General features: G+C 44.3%; 1 protein-coding gene across 3 annotated transcripts in view; it reads left to right on the forward strand.

Annotated features, from left to right (window-relative positions):
* The first annotated feature begins 322 nt into the window (after positions 1 to 322).
* The window catches only part of LOC118390848 (CREB3 regulatory factor-like), a 34,835-nt gene continuing 17,229 nt past the window's right edge, over positions 323 to 17,928 (forward strand). Inside the window, exons 1-5 of one of the 3 annotated variants that reach the window (XM_035781539.2) lie at positions 323 to 457; positions 12,905 to 13,094; positions 13,658 to 13,783; positions 14,046 to 15,282; positions 17,430 to 17,624. In XM_035781539.2, the coding sequence (XP_035637432.1) occupies positions 13,086 to 13,094; positions 13,658 to 13,783; positions 14,046 to 15,282; positions 17,430 to 17,624 (1,567 nt within the window). In that variant the 5' untranslated portion in view covers positions 323 to 457; positions 12,905 to 13,085. The remainder of the gene's footprint in view (positions 458 to 12,904; positions 13,095 to 13,657; positions 13,784 to 14,045; positions 15,283 to 17,429; positions 17,625 to 17,928) is intronic. The other 2 variants (XM_035781540.2, XM_035781541.2) reach the window with 2 other exon arrangements.

Here is a 17,928-nt window from a genome sequence, read left to right on the forward strand (position 1 = left end):
TCAAATCACAGTACATAAGAGATAGTATTATGACAGATCCAATCAAAGATGGTATTTATAGTCTTTAATTTGTGAACCCTTAGGAAACACGACTTGGGTTTCTTGCCAAATAACTGTAACCTAGGGCTTTTGGAAAAAAATATTATAAAAAATGTCTGGATAACTGTATTATAGCATATGAAGTGTGTGCTATGCCATCCATGGTGTGCAGTAGCAGCATACTGTTAGGTATGTACAATGTTTTGGGTCAATCCTAAAGCCCTGCTGCGATTGGTCCGTGAAGGACCACATGACTAGCAAGTCACGCGCTTTCCAGGAACCCGTCAGGAAGAAGATAAACAAAACAAATGCAAGAGGAAGGCAGCGTGGACTCCATTGAAATGGCTTTATTATTGCTCAGATAGGATTAAACACGAAGCGAAACACGACACCAAACTTTCACATGGGGTTTCTAACGGTGAGTTGAACGTTTTTCAAACCATTTGAAAACTTTGCATCATGTTTTTTCGCCAGATGCTTCTCACCTCTTGATAAGCTAACGTTAGCTAGTTGTATCTGCTGCTGTGAGAGGGGCGGGACGGAGGCCATACTGTAGTTGGTAGGGAACTAGATTTAGCTTGTTTCGTGTGAAATCCTGGTGAACTAAAACCGCTTACCTATTTAAAAAAAAATTGAATCAGGAATAGGTACTATATGTGCAGGAGCATTGTAGCTCGTTATAAGAGCTTTATTTTACAAAATATTTTTTGGGGTGTTTACAAGTCACAGCCAGTGTGCTGATAGAGAGATCGAGAACATTCTAGGTAAACTGAGTAGAGAAAAAAAATCCAACAGTTGACAGATTGGTTTTTCGGGGATTTGAAGACGTCAACTAGTCCGGACAGTCGTCAATGCTTAGCGAGCTACTTTTGTTCAGTTACCGAGTTCTCCGTGTCGTGTTTTTATGTTGACTATATGACAAAGCTAGACATGCGTGTCTTCTGTAAGATTATAATAAGAGGATAACATAGACTTCTGTAAAATTATCCCCTATGCGAATTCTACGTGTCATGGGGTCATTTTGCATGTATTTAATTAGTTATTTAGGCCACACAAACGATGCTTTGAATCGTTTGTTTTCTGTCTCAACCTAGTTATATTGAGATGGGCTATGTTTTTCTCTGAAGTATCTCATACGATTGACATAAATGTGGACCATTCGCGCATATTTTAAGGCGGGCTATGACTGCATTTTGACCAATAGGACTGTAAGATTGCGTGGGCGTTGGCCCAAGTAGGACGTTGGTTTGACGTTGCATTTGTTTTTGTGTCAGGGTCCATGTAGAGTGTTAGTGGGTCAGCCTACATTAAACAAAAAAAATCAGATGATTATTTATTGTAGTTTTTACGGTTTATTTATCTACTAGCCTGTATGTTATATATATATATATTTGGCCATATGCTTCTCTGAAAGTCAGATTTTGCCGAGGTATTCATTATGCTATGTAGCTAGGTCCTCATCGCCTGTAACGCGAGACAGCTATCGGGGGTTTAATCTAGTAAATATAGGTGATATATGTGAATACTTTAAACTTTTTTCTGCGTATGTGATCGATTTGCCACCATAAACTTAGGGGTGGCCAGCGTTGTAAATTAGATGCAGAATGCGATGCGTGCTGAGAATACCACACACATTTTTGCCTTGGATCTTTGCTCACTTTTAACATTACCTTCAATATTAGCAAAATAATATGGAACTTGGACATACTTAGCAGTGCTAGATCTATATTTTTTTTGTGCACTGCAAAGTGGCACAGGGGAGGACCCTGTGTTTCTAGAATACTCCTATCCTGGCATAATTTGTATTTTTTTTTAAACATATGTCAATATGCTTATCAAATACACTTTTATTAGTCACATGCACTGAATACAACAAGTGAAATGGTTACTTACGAGCTCCTAACCAACAATGCGGTTAAAAATATATATTCATATAATATATTAATAATATTGCCTAAGAAATAAAGAGCAGCAGTAAAATAACAATAGCAAGACTATACAGGGGGGTGGGTACCGGTACAGAATCAATGTGTGAGGGCACTGGTTAGTTGAGGTAATGTGTACATGTAGGTAGTTATTAAAGTGATGATGCATAGATGATAACAACAAAGAGTAGCATAGGTGTAAATGCATAGGTGCAATGCAGATAGTCTATATGATCGGTTCTTCCTGTTGACAACCAAAGCCACAGAGTACAATCAGGTTTCACGTTGAGGCCACAGAGATAACGGCCTGTCTGCTTTACAGTTAGATTCATCCTGTGCAATTTGTTATGAAAATGTGGTAGCCATCAAGAACCGAATGTGAGGTATTCTTAACATGGTCTAGGTAGTATAGTACATATTGGTTGTTTTATGTGTTGTCATATTACTGGATACTGGTATGAAAGCAGGCAATGAAACATTGCAGCATGCCTGAGTTGGTCCTGTAGGCAGGTAGCACACTGTGGTATCTATTAGTCCAAAACAGGGTGAACTATGAGAGTGCATTCATATGATATCACATGCATTTCACTCTAAGGTCTACACCTGTTTTATTCAGGGCATTTGACTAGAGGTCCGCCGATTATTGGAGGACCCAAAAATGCCGATACTGATTAATCGGCCAATTTTTTTATTATTATTTTTTTTTTATAAATGTTTGCATTTGTAATAATGACAATTACAACAATATTGAATGAACACTTACTTTAACTTAATATAATACATCAATAAAATCAATTTAGACTAAAATAAATAATGAAACATTTCAATTTGGTTTATATAATGAAAAAACAAAGTGTTGGAGAAGAAAGTAAAAGTGCCATGTAAGAAAGCTAACGTTTAAGTTCCTTGCTCAGAACATGAGAACATATGAAGCTGGTGGTTCCTTTTAACATGAGTCTTCAATATTCCCAGGTAAGAAGTTTTAGGTTGTAGTTATTATAGGACTATTGATCTCTATACCATTTGTATTTCATTAACCTTTGACTATTGGATGTTCTTATAGGCACTTTAGTATTGCCAATGTAACAGTATAGCTTCCATCCCTCTCCTCGCGCCTACCTGGACTCGAACCAGGAACACAGCGACAACAGCCACCCTCGAAGCAGCGTTACCCATGCAGAGCAAGGGGAATAACTACTCTAAGTCCCAGAGCGAGTGACGTTTGAAAACGCTATTAGCACGCACCCTGCTAACTAGCTAGCCATTTCACATCGGTTACACCAGCCTAATCTCGGGAGTTGATTGGCTTGAAGCACAGCGAAGAGCTTCTGGCAACACGCAGGAAAGTGCTGTTTGAATGAATGCTTACAAGCCTGCTGCTGCCTACCACCGCTCAGTCAGACTGCTCTATCAAATCATAGACTTAATTATAACATAACACACAGAAATACGAGCCGTAGGTCATTTAATATGGTCGAATCCGGAAACTATCATCTCGAAAACAAGACATTTATTCTTTCAGTGAAATACGGAACCGTTCCGTATTTTATCTAACGGGTGGCATCCATAAATCTAAATATTCCTGTTACATTGCACAACCTTCAATGTTATGTCATGATTATGTAAAATTCAGGCAAATTAACTGTAAGTTAACTGTAAGTTTGCAAGATTGAATCCCCCTAGGTGACAAGGTAAAAATCTGTCGTTCTGTCCCTGAATGAGGCAGTTAACCCACCATTGAAAGTAGGAATGTGTTCTTAACTGACTTGCCTAGTTAAATTAAGATTTAAATACATTTATAAAAAATAAAAAAAAATAGGCCAAATCTGTGTCCAAAAATACCGATTTCTGATTGTTATGAAAACTTGAAATCAGCCCTAATTAATCGACCATTCCGATTAATCGGTCGACCTCTACATTTGACAAATAACATTTGATTTGATTTGACGTGCTCTATGATTTGCCCTTTCTGAGAATGGTGTCATGTTCAGTGTTTCCCCTAGATTTTCTTTTCTTGACATAGGTGGCAAAGTTAGCATGCAGGGGTTAATGGACGTGGCCAATGGCGTGGTCTAACACTTACAATTTTTGAACAAACAAAATGTTGCTGTTTTTAAAGCTAATTTCTTGCAATTAGTGACTCGAACATGATAACACAATCATTGGGGGCCCAATGCCATAACATTTTTTGGAATATAAGATTTCCCTTACTGTCTAGTTTTTATTTTGGTTTTTATACTGAGCAAAAAATTATACTGCAACATGCCAATGTATACGATTTTACTGAGTTACAGTTCATATAAGGAAATCAGACAATTGAAATAAATACATTTTGCCCAAATGGGTGGATTTTAAGATGCTTAAAAAAAAATTTAAAAAAGGGTAGGGGCATGGATCAGAACCAGTCAGTATCTGGTGTCACCACCATTTGCAGCGGAACATATTTCGTTGGCGTAGAGTTTCAGGCTGTTGATTGTGGAATGTTGTCCCATTCCCCTTCAGTGGCTGTGCAAAGTTGCTGGTTATGGGCGGGAACTGGAACATGCTGTCCATAATCCATAGCATCCCAAAAAATGCTGAATGGGTGACATGTCTAGTGAGTATGCAGGCCATGGAAGAACTGGAACATTTTCAGCTTCCAGGATTTGTGTACAGGTCCTTGCAACATTATCATGCTGTAACATGAGGTGATGATGGCAGATGAATGGCATAACAATGGGCCTCAGGATCTCAAGATATCTCTGTGCATTCAAATTACCATTGATAAAATGCAATTGCGTTTGTTTTCCATAGCTTATGCCTTTCCATACCTTAACCCCTCCACTACCATGGGGCACTCTTTTCACAACGTTTGACATCAGCAAACTGCTCGCCCACACGACACTATACACATGGTCTGCGGTTGTGAGGCCAGTTGGACGTACTGACAAATTCTCTAAAATTACATTTGAGGTGGCTTATGGTAGAGACATGGACATTACATTCTCTGGCAACAGCTCTGGTGGACGTTCTTGCAGTCAGCATGCCAAACGCACACTCAACTTGAGACATCTGTGGTATTGTGTTGTGACACAACTTCACATTTTAGAACGGCATTTAATTGTCCTCAGCACAGGGTGCACCTGTGTAATGATCATGCTGTTAAATCATCTTCTTGATATGCCACACCTGTCAGGTGGGTGGAATATCTTGGCAAAGGAGAAAGGCTCATAAACGGGGATGTAAACAAATGTGTACACAGCATTTTTGATAAAAGCTTTTTGTGCGTATGGAACATTTCAAGGATCTTTTATTTCAGCTCGTAAAACATGGGACCAACACTTTACAAGTTACGTTATATTTTTGTTCAGTGTAGTTCTCAAATATGTTATAGATCTTATTTAAAAATCGATTTTCCAGTGTTAGCTGTGCCATCGGAGGCTCTGGATTCGAGCCCAGGCACTGTCGCAGCCGGCCGCGACCGGGAGGTCTATGGGGCGACGCACAATTGGCCTAGCGTTGTCCAGGTTAGGGAGGGTTTGGCCGGTAGGGATATCCTTGTCTCATTGCGCACTAGTGACTCTTGTGGTGGGCCGGGCGCAGTGTGCGCTATCCAGGTCGCCAGGTGCACAGTGTTTCCTCCGACACATTGGTGCGGCTGGCTTCCGGGTTGGATGCGCACTGTGTTAAGAAGCAGTGCGGCTTGGTTGCGATGTATTTCGGAGGACGCATGGCTTTCGACCTTCGTCTCTCCCGAGCCCGTACGGGAGTTGTAGCGATGAGACAAGATAGTAACTACTAACAATTGGATACCATGAAAAGGGGGTAAAATTAAAAAAATAAATACATGTTTAAATAGATTTTCTACATACTTTATATCTGGTTTTAGTCATTTAAATTTTATTCTGAAAACCATTTAAAGATCTCAATGTTATTTTTTGCCTGCTGCTGCCAAATTAATATAGGGAAAACGCTGTTGATGTTTGTGTGCGTGCCTGTGAGTGAGATCCTCCCACCTTGTAGTTGGTACAGGAGTGTGGCTGTCTTTTATCCCACACAATCAGATTGTAAAGTTGGGCTCATGTTTCCTAAGGCCTTGAAGGGCTTAATTCCTTTCCAATTGTGTTGAGAGACCTTTGAAGCCAGCCAATGCAGAGTGAAGTTGTGTTCATCAGGAACAGCTGGTGCCATCCATTGTGACCCATATCAGTTTAGTGCCCATAGTAAACTGACTTAACCTGTCCGCCTGTGTGCTTAGCATAATGAAGAAGCCATTGCGCTTTAGTCTCTGGTGATATCTAGTTTCAAAATGTTAAGTCATGCACCCAAAAGGCTAAAACATGTAGCCTACCCTAATCTAAACGGAATACACTGCTGTCAGTACAGGGTGTGTGGCACATAGTAGTTTGTCTGAATTCTGCTATTATTTCCACCCTTTCGCCTTCCTTTCAGTTCCCTTATTCGGCCGTCAACAGAAACCGATCGTCAGAAATCTGAAGAGGAAGTGAGTGGTCAATCATAAACATAAGAGAGAGACCTACTCTGTAGCGTGGATTTTAGAAATGGTTGCAAAAGGCAAAACATCATTTACATTTACATTTACATTGAAGTCATTTAGCAGACGCTCTTATCCAGACCGACTTACAAATTGGTGCATTCACCTTATGACATCCAGTGGAACAGCCACTTTACAATAGTGCATCTAAATCTTTTAGGGGGGTGAGAAGGATTACTTATCCTATCCTAGGTATTCCTTAAAGAGGTGGGGTTTCAGGTGTCTCCGGAAGGTGGTGATTGACTCCGCTGTCCTGGCGTCGTGAGGGAGTTTGTTCCACCATTGGGGGCCAGAGCAGCGAACAGTTTTGACTGGGCTGAGCGGGAACTGTACTTCCTCAGTGGTAGGGAGGCGAGCAGGCCAGAGGTGGATGAACGCAGTGCCCTTGTTTGGGTGTAGGGCCTGATCAGAGCCTGGAGGTACTGAGGTGCCGTTCCCCTCACAGCTCCGTAGGCAAGCACCATGGTCTTGTAGCGGATGCGAGCTTCAACTGGAAGCCAGTGGAGAGAGCGGAGGAGCGGGGTGACGTGAGAGAACTTGGGAAGGTTGAACACCAGACGGGCTGCGGCGTTCTGGATGATTTGTAGGGGTTTAATGGCACAGGCAGGGAGCCCAGCCAACAGCGAGTTGCAGTAATCCAGACGGGAGATGACAAGTGCCTGGATTAGGACCTGCGCCGCTTCCTGTGTGAGGCAGGGTCGTACTCTGCGGATGTTGTAGAGCATGAACCTACAGGAACGGGCCACCGCCTTGATGTTAGTTGAGAACGACAGGGTGTTGTCCAGGATCACGCCAAGGTTCTTAGCGCTCTGGGAGGAGGACACAATGGAGTTGTCAACCGTGATGGCGAGATCATGGAACGGGCAGTCCTTCCCCGGGAGGAAGAGCAGCTCCGTCTTGCCGAGGTTCAGCTTGAGGTGGTGATCCGTCATCCACACTGATATGTCTGCCAGACATGCAGAGATGCGATTCGCCACCTGGTCATCAGAAGGGGGAAAGGAGAAGATTAATTGTGTGTCGTCTGCATAGCAATGATAGGAGAGACCATGTGAGGTTATGACAGAGCCAAGTGACTTGGTGTATAGCGAGAATAGGAGAGGGCCTAGAACAGAGCCCTGGGGGACACCAATGGTGAGAGCGCGTGGTGAGGAGACAGATTCTCGCCACGCCACCTGGTAGGAGCGACCTGTCAGGTAGGACGCAATCCAAGCGTGGGCCGCGCCGGAGATGCCCAACTCGGAGAGGGTGGAGAGGAGGATCTGATGGTTCACAGTATCGAAGGCAGCCGATAGGTCTAGAAGGATGAGAGCAGAGGAGAGAGAGTTAGCTTTAGCAGTGCGGAGCGCCTCCGTGATACAGAGAAGAGCAGTCTCAGTTGAATGACTAGTCTTGAAACCTGACTGATTTGGATCAAGAAGGTCATTCTGAGAGAGATAGCGGTAGAGCTGGCCAAGGACGGCACGTTCAAGAGTTTTGGAGAGAAAAGAAAGAAGGGATACTGGTCTGTAGTTGTTGACATCGGAGGGATCGAGTGTAGGTTTTTTCAGAAGGGTGTAACTCTCGCTCTCTTGAGGACGGAAGGGACGTAGCCAGCGGTCAGGGATGAGTTGATGAGCGAGGTGAGGTAAGGGAGAAGGTCTCCGGAAATGGTCTGGAGAAGAGAGGAGGGGATAGGGTCAAGCGGGCAGGTTGTTGGGCGGCCGGCCGTCACAAGACGCAAGATTTCATCTGGAGAGAGAGGGGAGAAAGAGGTCAGAGCACAGGGTAGGGCAGTGTGAGCAGAACCAGCGGTGTCGTTTGACTTAGCAAACGAGGATCGGATGTCGTCGACCTTCTTTTCAAAATGGTTGACGAAGTCATCTGCAGAGAGGGAGGAGGGGGAGGGGGAGGAGGATTCAGGAGGGAGGAGAAGGTGGCAAAGAGCTTCCTAGGGTTAGAGGCAGATGCTTGGAATTTAGAGTGGTAGAAAGTGGCTTTAGCCGCAGAGACAGAGGAGGAAAATGTAGAGAGGAGGGAGTGAAAGGATGCCAGGTCCGCAGGGGAGGCGAGTTTTCCTCCATTTCCGCTCGGCTGCCCGGAGCCCTGTTCTGTGAGCTCGCAATGAGTCGTCGAGCCACGGAGCGGGAGGGGAGGACCGAGCCGGCCTGGAGGATAGGGGACATAGAGAGTCAAAGGATGCAGAAAGGGAGGAGAGGAGGGTTGAGGAGGCAGAATCAGGAGATAGGTTGGAGAACGTTTGAGTAGAGGGAAGAGATGATAGGATAGAAGAGGAGAGAGTAGCGGGGGAGAGAGAGCGAAGGTTGGGACGGCGCGATACCATCTGAGTAGGGGCAGTGTGGGAAGTGTTGGATGAGAGCGAGAGGGAAAAGGATACAAGGTAGTGGTCGGAGACTTGGAGGGAGTTGCAATGGGGTTAGTGGAAGAACAGCATCTAGTAAAGATGAGGTCGAGCGTATTGCCTGCCTTGTGAGTAGGGGGAGGTGAGAGGGTGAGGTCAAAAGAGGAGAGGAGTGGAAAGAAGGAGGCAGAGAGGAATGAGTCAAAGGTAGACGTGGGGAGGTTAAAGTCGCCCAGAACTGTGAGAGGTGAGCCGTCCTCAGGAAAGGAGCTTATCAAGGCATCAAGCTCATTGATGAACTCTCCGAGGGAACCTGGAGGGTGATAAATGATAAGGATGTTAAGCTTGAAAGGGCTGGTAACTGTGACAGCATGGAATTCAAAGGAGGCGATAGACAGATGGGTAAGGGGAGAAAGAGAGAATGACCACTTGGGAGAGATGAGGATCCCGGTGCCACCACCCCGCTGACCAGAAGCTCTCGGGGTGTGCGAACACGTGGGCGGACGAGGAGAGAGCAGTAGGAGTAGCAGTGTTATCTGTGGTGATCCATGTTTCCGTCAGTGCCAAGAAGTCGAGGGACTGGAGGGAGGCATAGGCTGAGATGAACTCTGCCTTGTTGGCCGCAGATCGGCAGTTCCAGAGGCTACCGGAGACCTGGAACTCCACGTGGGTCGTGCGCGCTGGGACCACCAGATTAGGTGGCCGCGGCCACGCGGTGTGGAGCGTTTGTATGGTCTGTGCAGAGGGAGAGAACAGGGATAGACAGACACATAGTTTACAGGCTACAGAAGAGGCTACGCTAATGCAAAGGAGATTGAATGACAAGTGGACTACACGTCTTGAATGTTCAGAAAGTTAAGCTTACGTAGCAAGAATCTTATTGACTAAAATGATTAAAATGATACAGTACTGCTGAAGTCGGCTAGCTGGCAGTGGCTGCGTTGTTGACACTACACTAATCAAGTCATTCCGTTGAGTGTAATAGTTTCTACAGTGCTACTATTCGGGGCTAGCTGGCTAGCTAGCAGTGTTGATTACGTTGCGTTAAAAGAACGACAATAGCTGGCTAGCTAACCTAGAAAATCGCTCTAGACTACACAATTATCTTTGATACAAGGACGGCTATGTAGCTAGCAGTGTAGCTAGCTACGATCAAATCAAACCCGTTGTGCTGTAATGAAATGAAATGAAAATGTGATACTACCTGTGGAGCGGCGGAATGCGACCGGGTTGTTGTTGGCTAGCTGTTAGCTGTTAGCTAGCAGTGTCTCCTACGTTAAGGACGACAAATAGCTGGCTAGCTAACCTCGGTAAATTAAGATAATCACTCTAAGACTACACACTCTAAACTACACAATTATCTTGGATACGAAGACAGCAAAGACAACTATGTAGCTAGCTAACACTACACTAATCAAGTCGTTCAGTTGAGTGTAATAGTTTCTACGGTGCTGCTATTCGGTGGACGTTAGCTATGTGGCTAGCTGCAGTAGACTACGTTAGGACGACGAAATACGATAATTACGCAATTATCTTTGATACAAAGACTGCTTTTTAGCTAGCTAAGAAGAAATTGCTAAGATTAGACAAATCAAACCGTTGTACTATAATGAAATGTAATGAAAAGTAATGAAAAGTAATACTACCTGCGGACCGAAGTGCGAATGCGAAACCCGGAAGCCCTTTTATTGACAAGGTCTTTAGTGACCTAGCCAGCTAGTTAACGTTAAGCCGGCTCCGTAGATAGTTGGCTAGTTAGCACTGAGTTCACCGTTCGTGTGTGTTTAACTTCCAGGGGAATGCCTGTGTAGAGACGACAAAGATATTAAAATGGCAGTTCAGTGCAGTAGCCAGGCAGGCAGTTTTGCATGGCATCAGCCGATTGCAGCAAGGGCTTCTCCACAGTGCCTCCCAAAACACAATCGCCGTCATTTTAGTTGTTCTAACAGGTGGGTGGATCTTCGCAGGACCGGGATTGCACTCGTACAGATGGCTCAAAAGTTTTCCTTTGCGTGGCGTACCACGACTCTGTTAACCTCTTGCTCCTACCCGACACGCAGGCGTCCCATCTAGACATCTGGAAATGCAAATGCGCTACGCTAAATGCTAATAGCACTCGTTAAAACTCAAACGTTCATTAAAATACACATGCAGGGTACTAAATTAAAGCTACACTCGTTGTGAATCCAGGCAACAAGTCAGATTTTTAAAATGCTTTTCGGCGAAAGCATGAGAAGCTATTATCTGATAGCATGTAACACCCCAAAAGGCCCGCAGGGGACGTAAACAAAATAATTAGCATAGTCGGCGCTACACAAAACGCACAAATAAAATATAAAACATTCATTACCTTTGACCATCTTCTTTGTTGGCACTCCTAGATGTCCCATAAACATCACTATTGGGTATTTTTTCGATTAAATCGGTCCATATATAGCCTAGATATTGATCTATGAAGACTGTGTGATCAAGGAAAAAAATAGCGTTTTATAACGTAATGTCATTTTTTTAATTAAAAAAGTTGACGATAAACTTTCACAAAACATTTCGAAATACTTTTGTAATGCAACTTTAGGTATTAGTAAACGTTAATAAGCGATCAAATTGATCACGAGGCGATGTATATTCTATAGCTGTACGTCTGGAAATAATGTCCGGGTAAATCTCAACAAAATATCCGGTCGGAGACCGGAAGAAAGGCGCTACCTTGTGTCCGTTTGACCAAGAAACAAATCGTAGGCAAATGACAAGACTGTTGACATCGTGTGGAAGCTGTAGGTATTGCAACCTCGGCCCCATTGAATGTGGATCACATTCAACAATGGGTTCTAGTGGCGCATGGATATATTTTCCCATTTTCAGTGATCAGATTTTCCTGCGCTTTTCGATGAAACGCACGTTCTGTTATAGTCACAGCCGTGATTTAACCAGTTTTATAAACGTCTGAGTGTTTTCTATCCACATACTAATCATATGCATATACTATATTCCTGGCATGAGTAGCAGGGCGCTGAAATGTTGCGTGATTTTTTTACAGAATGTTCGAAAAAGTAGGGGGTAGGAGTAACAGGTTAACTCCTAAAGTGTGCTAGCTGGGGGGGGGGTTTCTTCTTTTGCGGGCTGAGTTGTATACAAAAGCAGACAGATGATACGCACACCAGGAGGAAATGAGATCATCTGCTAGGCTTGGACGATATACCGTCTATACCGGGGTATTTTGGGGGTTGGGGCACCTGCGTGCTTAATTATAAGTTAAGTGTAACTGTAAGAAATCTAAGATGTATGTCAAATAAATTATATCCAGCTCAGGGCTTCAGCTATGCATTTGGTTTGCTAACTTGCTAGATGTCAAGATCAAGCTTCTTGGTTACAGCAGAGACATTCAATCTTCTCCTGGATATGTTGGCAAGACATTTTTTGCTTAATTTGAATCATAACATTTTTTAAAGGATTGTTTTGCTTGGTGTTGCAGCTGGCCAGCACAGTGCCCGCTCTCCCCAGCATATTTCTCCTGATTTGTTATGCAAACGGCACCCAAGCGACTCTGCTCCCTCTGTTTGTGACTCTTAGTAGGCAGTGGGGAAAGGTAGCTAGCTAGAATCATTTAAAAATAGCCTAGACACAGTGTTGGTTCAAAGCTCATTCTGTTTCGCATCAAACTCATTTTCTGGATCTGAAAGGCTGCAACCGGACAATGTCTGCAACTTCACTCGGCTTCAACAAGGTCTCTTTTACATGGACAAGCATGGAAGGACCCCCAGTTTGCACTGAGCGTCACCAACGCAGTCGTGATTTAAGCTCGCTCACACTAGGGTTGATAGAAGTAGGCTGTGTTCTGATTTAAATGAACAGCCGGTCTTGACAGGCACTTTCAGAAGCAGTGTTTGACGATCTGCACAGAATCTCAGCTTGTAGGCAAAGTTACATTATTGCATGTAAGATTGTAGGAGTGCCATATGCTGTCAAGTCTACCTAGTATGAAGGTGAAGTAGTGAAATGTGCAAACATATGTCATATCTTACCAATTTAACCCTTCCATTCCCCCTGTGTTCTCTCATCTTGCTCCAGACACCAGGGATCAGAAGAGAAGGTGGCGAGACTTACATGAGTCACTGAGTTTTCCACAATAAAGAAGACTTTGTTGCTTAACCCATCTAATTTTCTACTGGAGGTTGATATCATCCAAAGACGACTGGGACACGAGGTGGAAGAATAATTCACAATAAGGAACGAAGATCGGTGCTCGGCGATGCCTCAGGTAATGGAAGGGAGGGTTCTTTTTAGAAGTGTTCCAACTTTAGTCAATGGTCTCGCCGTTATCTTACAATTGACCATCTTTCAGCACAAACAACCTCTTCAGCAAAAACAACTAGGTCGCTGGATAGTTGATTACCATTATCCATAACGATGTATCTCAGATCTTCACACATTGTTTTCCTGAGTCTGTAGCTTAAAACTGACAGACCTTCGCCTAGTTGCCCTGCAATTACACCGTGGATGGTATATGGCGATTTCCCATTTTGGACATGGGAATGTTCCCACATTCATCCTGGCTTACACAACACCACAAATGTTGTATGTTCATTGTTACTCTCCATGCTTAACTAAATGTTTAAAGTGGTACTATGTACATACCCACTGATTCTTGAAGAATATACATTTATTAAATGCCTCATGAACTGTCATACCCCATCAGTACCTAAAATATAATCTTGCGTTACTCCGTTGTTTGTAAAGCCTAAAAACAGATAGCCCCTTTAAACTATGACTAATCATCTCTGTTCACCGTTTCAATAGTTTGGAATGTTTATTTCTCCTTAGCCCAGCATCAGTGGAATGGATCCTCCCTTTGGGGATTTCTTTCAAACTTATACTTTTGCTGACCAGGCACTAACCAGCACAGACCTGTTGGCGAGTAACACAGACCCAGACTTCATGTACGAACTGGTAAGTGTTCTCCATGCAAAGTGGCCTCTGGGCAACATCACAGTTTACAGAGCTCACAGAGAATCAGGATAGACAGGTGGCCTAGTAGAGAACACAACCCGCTACGGCAATAGAATTATGAAGATGTAACGTCTCTTTATTTACACATACAATATTGTTGAGTGAATATGGTTGCATACTTAGCCTTATCACACATCTGTCAAAGGATAAGACAATAACATGCATTTAATGTAGCTTCTTTATACTCCCCTTTCCTCCCCAGGATAGAGATATGACCAATCGCCAAAGCCCTAAAGGTGATCACTTCACAGTGGGGGACTACAAGGAGATGGAGTGTGGGGAGTACCTCTTGGAGCTGGTGGACAGTGACCCGGACTACAGCTCTAACTTTGAGCAGTGGGATACGTACTGGGAGGACATGACCAAGTACACCCGCTTTACCAGCTGTGACATCTGGGGCACCAAGGAGGCAGGCCTGGATGACTTCTCCAGCCCCTACCAGGACGAGGAGGTGATTGGCCAGACCCCCACCCTGGCCCAGCTCAACAGCGAGGACTCGCAACCACCTGTGTGTGACACGCTTTACCACCCTGATCTGCTGATGGGGGGCCAGAAGCAGCACACCTCCCTCCCCCCACTCTCCCTGGGCAAGAAGATGGCCGCCCGCCCGGGCCCCTCGTTCTCCGCCTCCTGCTCCAACCTGGTCAGGGACCCCCTTGGTGACTTTGCAGAGGGTTCCCTGAGCGCCACTTGTCCTGTCCCCTCCACCACAGAGACTATGTCCAAGGCCCAGGGTCCCAGCAAGATGGCTGCTCTGGGCCACCACTGCAACGACTATGTGCGCAAGGCCACGGTTCGCGTCAGCATGCCTCGCCGGCCCCTAGTCGACATGCCCATGGCCTCCCATCAAATTGAGTCTGACGACCACTCCCCGTACCCCAGCAAGCCCCCTGAGGTGGCCACCACGTCTGGCTGTGCTGCCCCTGTGGCTGCTCCTGCTACTGCAGCCTCTGCCTCTGCCAGCATCCTGGCCTATGAGAAGAGAGAAGAGCTGCCTTGCCGGGTGATGCCCCCCGCCTCAGTGGGCACATCTGGAGCTGTGCCCCCCATCCTCCACTACCCTGTGGCTGGGGCCACGGCCAGCGAGTCTCTGCTGACTGCCAGTGGGAGTGCCCTGGGACATGACCCAGTCTCTGACAAAAAGAAGGAAGAGGAGCACAACTACTCCCTGTTCCTAACCCGAGCCAGGCTGGCTGGGAAAACCCTCACTGAGATGGAGGAGGAGGAGGAAGAAGAGGTGGGGGAGATGGAGGATGAGGAAGATGCTGAGGGGGTGGAGCTGGATGAAGATCATGATGAGGGTTTCGGCAGTGAGCATGAGCTCTCTGAGAACGATGATGATGATGAGGATGATGATGATGAGGAGGATGATGATTATGAGGGCGATAAAGATGACGACATGAGTGACACCTTCTCCGAGCCAGGTAGCCATGTATCAGGTAGTCATTTCAATGTCCATGCACCTTGAATTATAGTAACCATTTTTTGTTTTTCATGTGAAGTAAAGTTAGTCGCTGAAGGTGCCCACTTCAGAACGGTGGCTATATTACAAATGTCAGCTCCCTGTAAAGAAAACATCACCTATATTTCTAGATGGGAATCTCTTTGTAGCTGAAGGATGGAAAAATGTAATTAAAATAACATTTGTGATAGGTTCACTTGTTCCCTGTTGGAAATCCTTGATCGGGCCCATTGTGTTACAGTGAGTCATTCTGTATTGTAAAGGAAGAATTTCAACCTTATCTTGTCCAGGGACCCCCCCACCCCAGGCAAACTGGCGACCTAGGGATCCCCATTGTACGTTAGCAAACTTGTGAATGAAAATGTCAAGGAGAAGTAATCAACATTTTTAAATGAATAGATTTGGCAGATAGTTTTACATTATTTTGACCTCCCCACATTATAATTGGAAGAGGAAGTGTAAACTCTAACAGCCTTTTAGCTAGAAGGGTGACTTAAACACATTTTCGGTATGGGCTGCTATTTAGCTGGTTAAACAAAGGTTAGCCATGTGTTGGCAAAATTGTCCAAATCAAGGAAGCTTGCCAGCAGTTCTCTTTAAATTTGGTGTACGTTTTTTAATTAGACTTTTGTCAACAGACTCCCTAGAATATATGGAGAGAACGGTTCAGAATATTAGGGATCAATGAAAGAAAGCCATGTAAATACACTCATATTCCTCTCCTTTTCAGCAGATAAAAAAAAAAACTCTGATCTTGTAATATTATTTAGGGTTAGGAAAGTGTTTGTGAATAACAAAAACACAGGTTTGGAGAGCCTTTACACACAAAATATATTTGTGAATCAAAAATAGCGGTTTGATTCATCTGGAATGTTCCCATATTCAATTGTTCAATCCATGGAATATTGTAAGGTGAAAAAGTGTACAATAGGGGTTGAACATTAGTCTATAAACTAGTCTATAAATCGACCCTAATAATCCTCACTAGTCATGGAACTGCGACGACAACGGTCCAGTCCTCGTCAACTGTGTGCCATTCTCCAGGTTTAAACGGCTCTGTATGGTCTGCCTTCCATAATGATTCAAATAGGCTACATGTCCCAAATTATTGCACAACTTGTAATACGTTAGCCTACTATGATCCACCATTGCTAGCGATCCTCAGGAACAACCACACAAACGTCAGTGAGGAACGAAAGGTAAACTATGTAATGATGCTAAATGTAAGGAAACTAACAATGAAGTGCCAATTTATATATGTGGGTATAACTGACGGTGGCTACCGATAGTGGCTGATATTTAACACGATACAAATTTGAAAAAATATAGTGAAAAGTCCAGGCATATAATAAAACATTCGAGCAATCAACTCGGTACGCTTGCCGCTATACTGTCATTTGCGTATGGCTGCAGAAGCCTATAGCTTGGGTCTCCAAATTTCATCCCTGCAAATTATAAAGCCAGCATTTCATAAACTTCACTGTGGAAAAGGTGATATGTTGATATGCTTCAGTTTTCTTCCATTGGTGCCATAAGGTGAATTAGATCTAAAAACAATTGTAATTTACTGTATATTCACAATCCCCTTATCCAAATGACTTACTCATTTACCTAGCTCTTAGCAAAAGTGCTTATCAATTTGTAAATTACAGTTATTTCTATCGGGGGGACCTACAAGTTCATAATTTCATTGTGCGTAAAGGTGGTGGAGTTATGTAGGCATGAAGTCAAGGTCAGAATACGGCGTATTTGTAGACACACCTTAATTTCTTTGATCTCCACCCCAAAATGTTTAGCGGGTGACTATCATGCTATTCTCCTGCTTAAGTTCAGGGTCAGAATATGCAGAGAAAGAAAAGTGCATGCTTACTCGAGTCGGAATTCCCGCCTATGTGATTGGGACAGTATGATCATCAGGCTCAATGGTTTATTTATACTATTTTATAAGTGGGGGGGGGGTCGTCTCTGATCAACTGAACCTCTGCACTTTTCTCATCCTCACTCCCTATGCTCATCTCTTCTCCTCACCCATATCTCCCTCTAATCTTTTCTTTCTGATCTTTCTTTCTTGTTGTTCCCTCGCCTCTCTCTCTCCCTCATCCCTGTCCTGTCTGTTGTGATCAGGATGTGACAATGACACGGTGGGGGACGTGAAGGGCCTGACAGCAGGGATCTCCAGGAAGAGGGGCAAACGCCGCTACTTCTGGGAGTACAGCGAGCAGCTCACCCCCTCTAAGCAGGAGCGCATGCTTAAGCCCTCCGAGTGGGACAGACAGACCCTGCCCAGCAACCTCTACCAGAGGAATGGCCCACACCACGGTGAGACACACAACTTTATCTCTCTCATAAACACACACACACACTCATACTGGTCAGTAGTTACGTGTGCACTGACAAAATATATAAAAATGCAACATGCACCAATTTCAAAGATTTGACAAAGTTACAGTTCATATAAGGAAAGGGGCGTGAATCAGAAAACCAGTCAGTATCTGGTGTGACCAGATGCAGCGCAACACTCTTCTTTTGCGTAGAGTTGATCAGGCTGTTGATTGTGGAATGTTGTTCCACTCCTCTTCAATGGCTGTGTGAAGTTGCTGGGTATTGTTGGGAACTGGAACAC

This window comes from Oncorhynchus keta, chromosome 12, assembly GCF_023373465.1.
Source record: "Oncorhynchus keta strain PuntledgeMale-10-30-2019 chromosome 12, Oket_V2, whole genome shotgun sequence".
In the NCBI taxonomy this organism is placed as follows: Eukaryota; Metazoa; Chordata; class Actinopteri; order Salmoniformes; family Salmonidae; genus Oncorhynchus; species Oncorhynchus keta.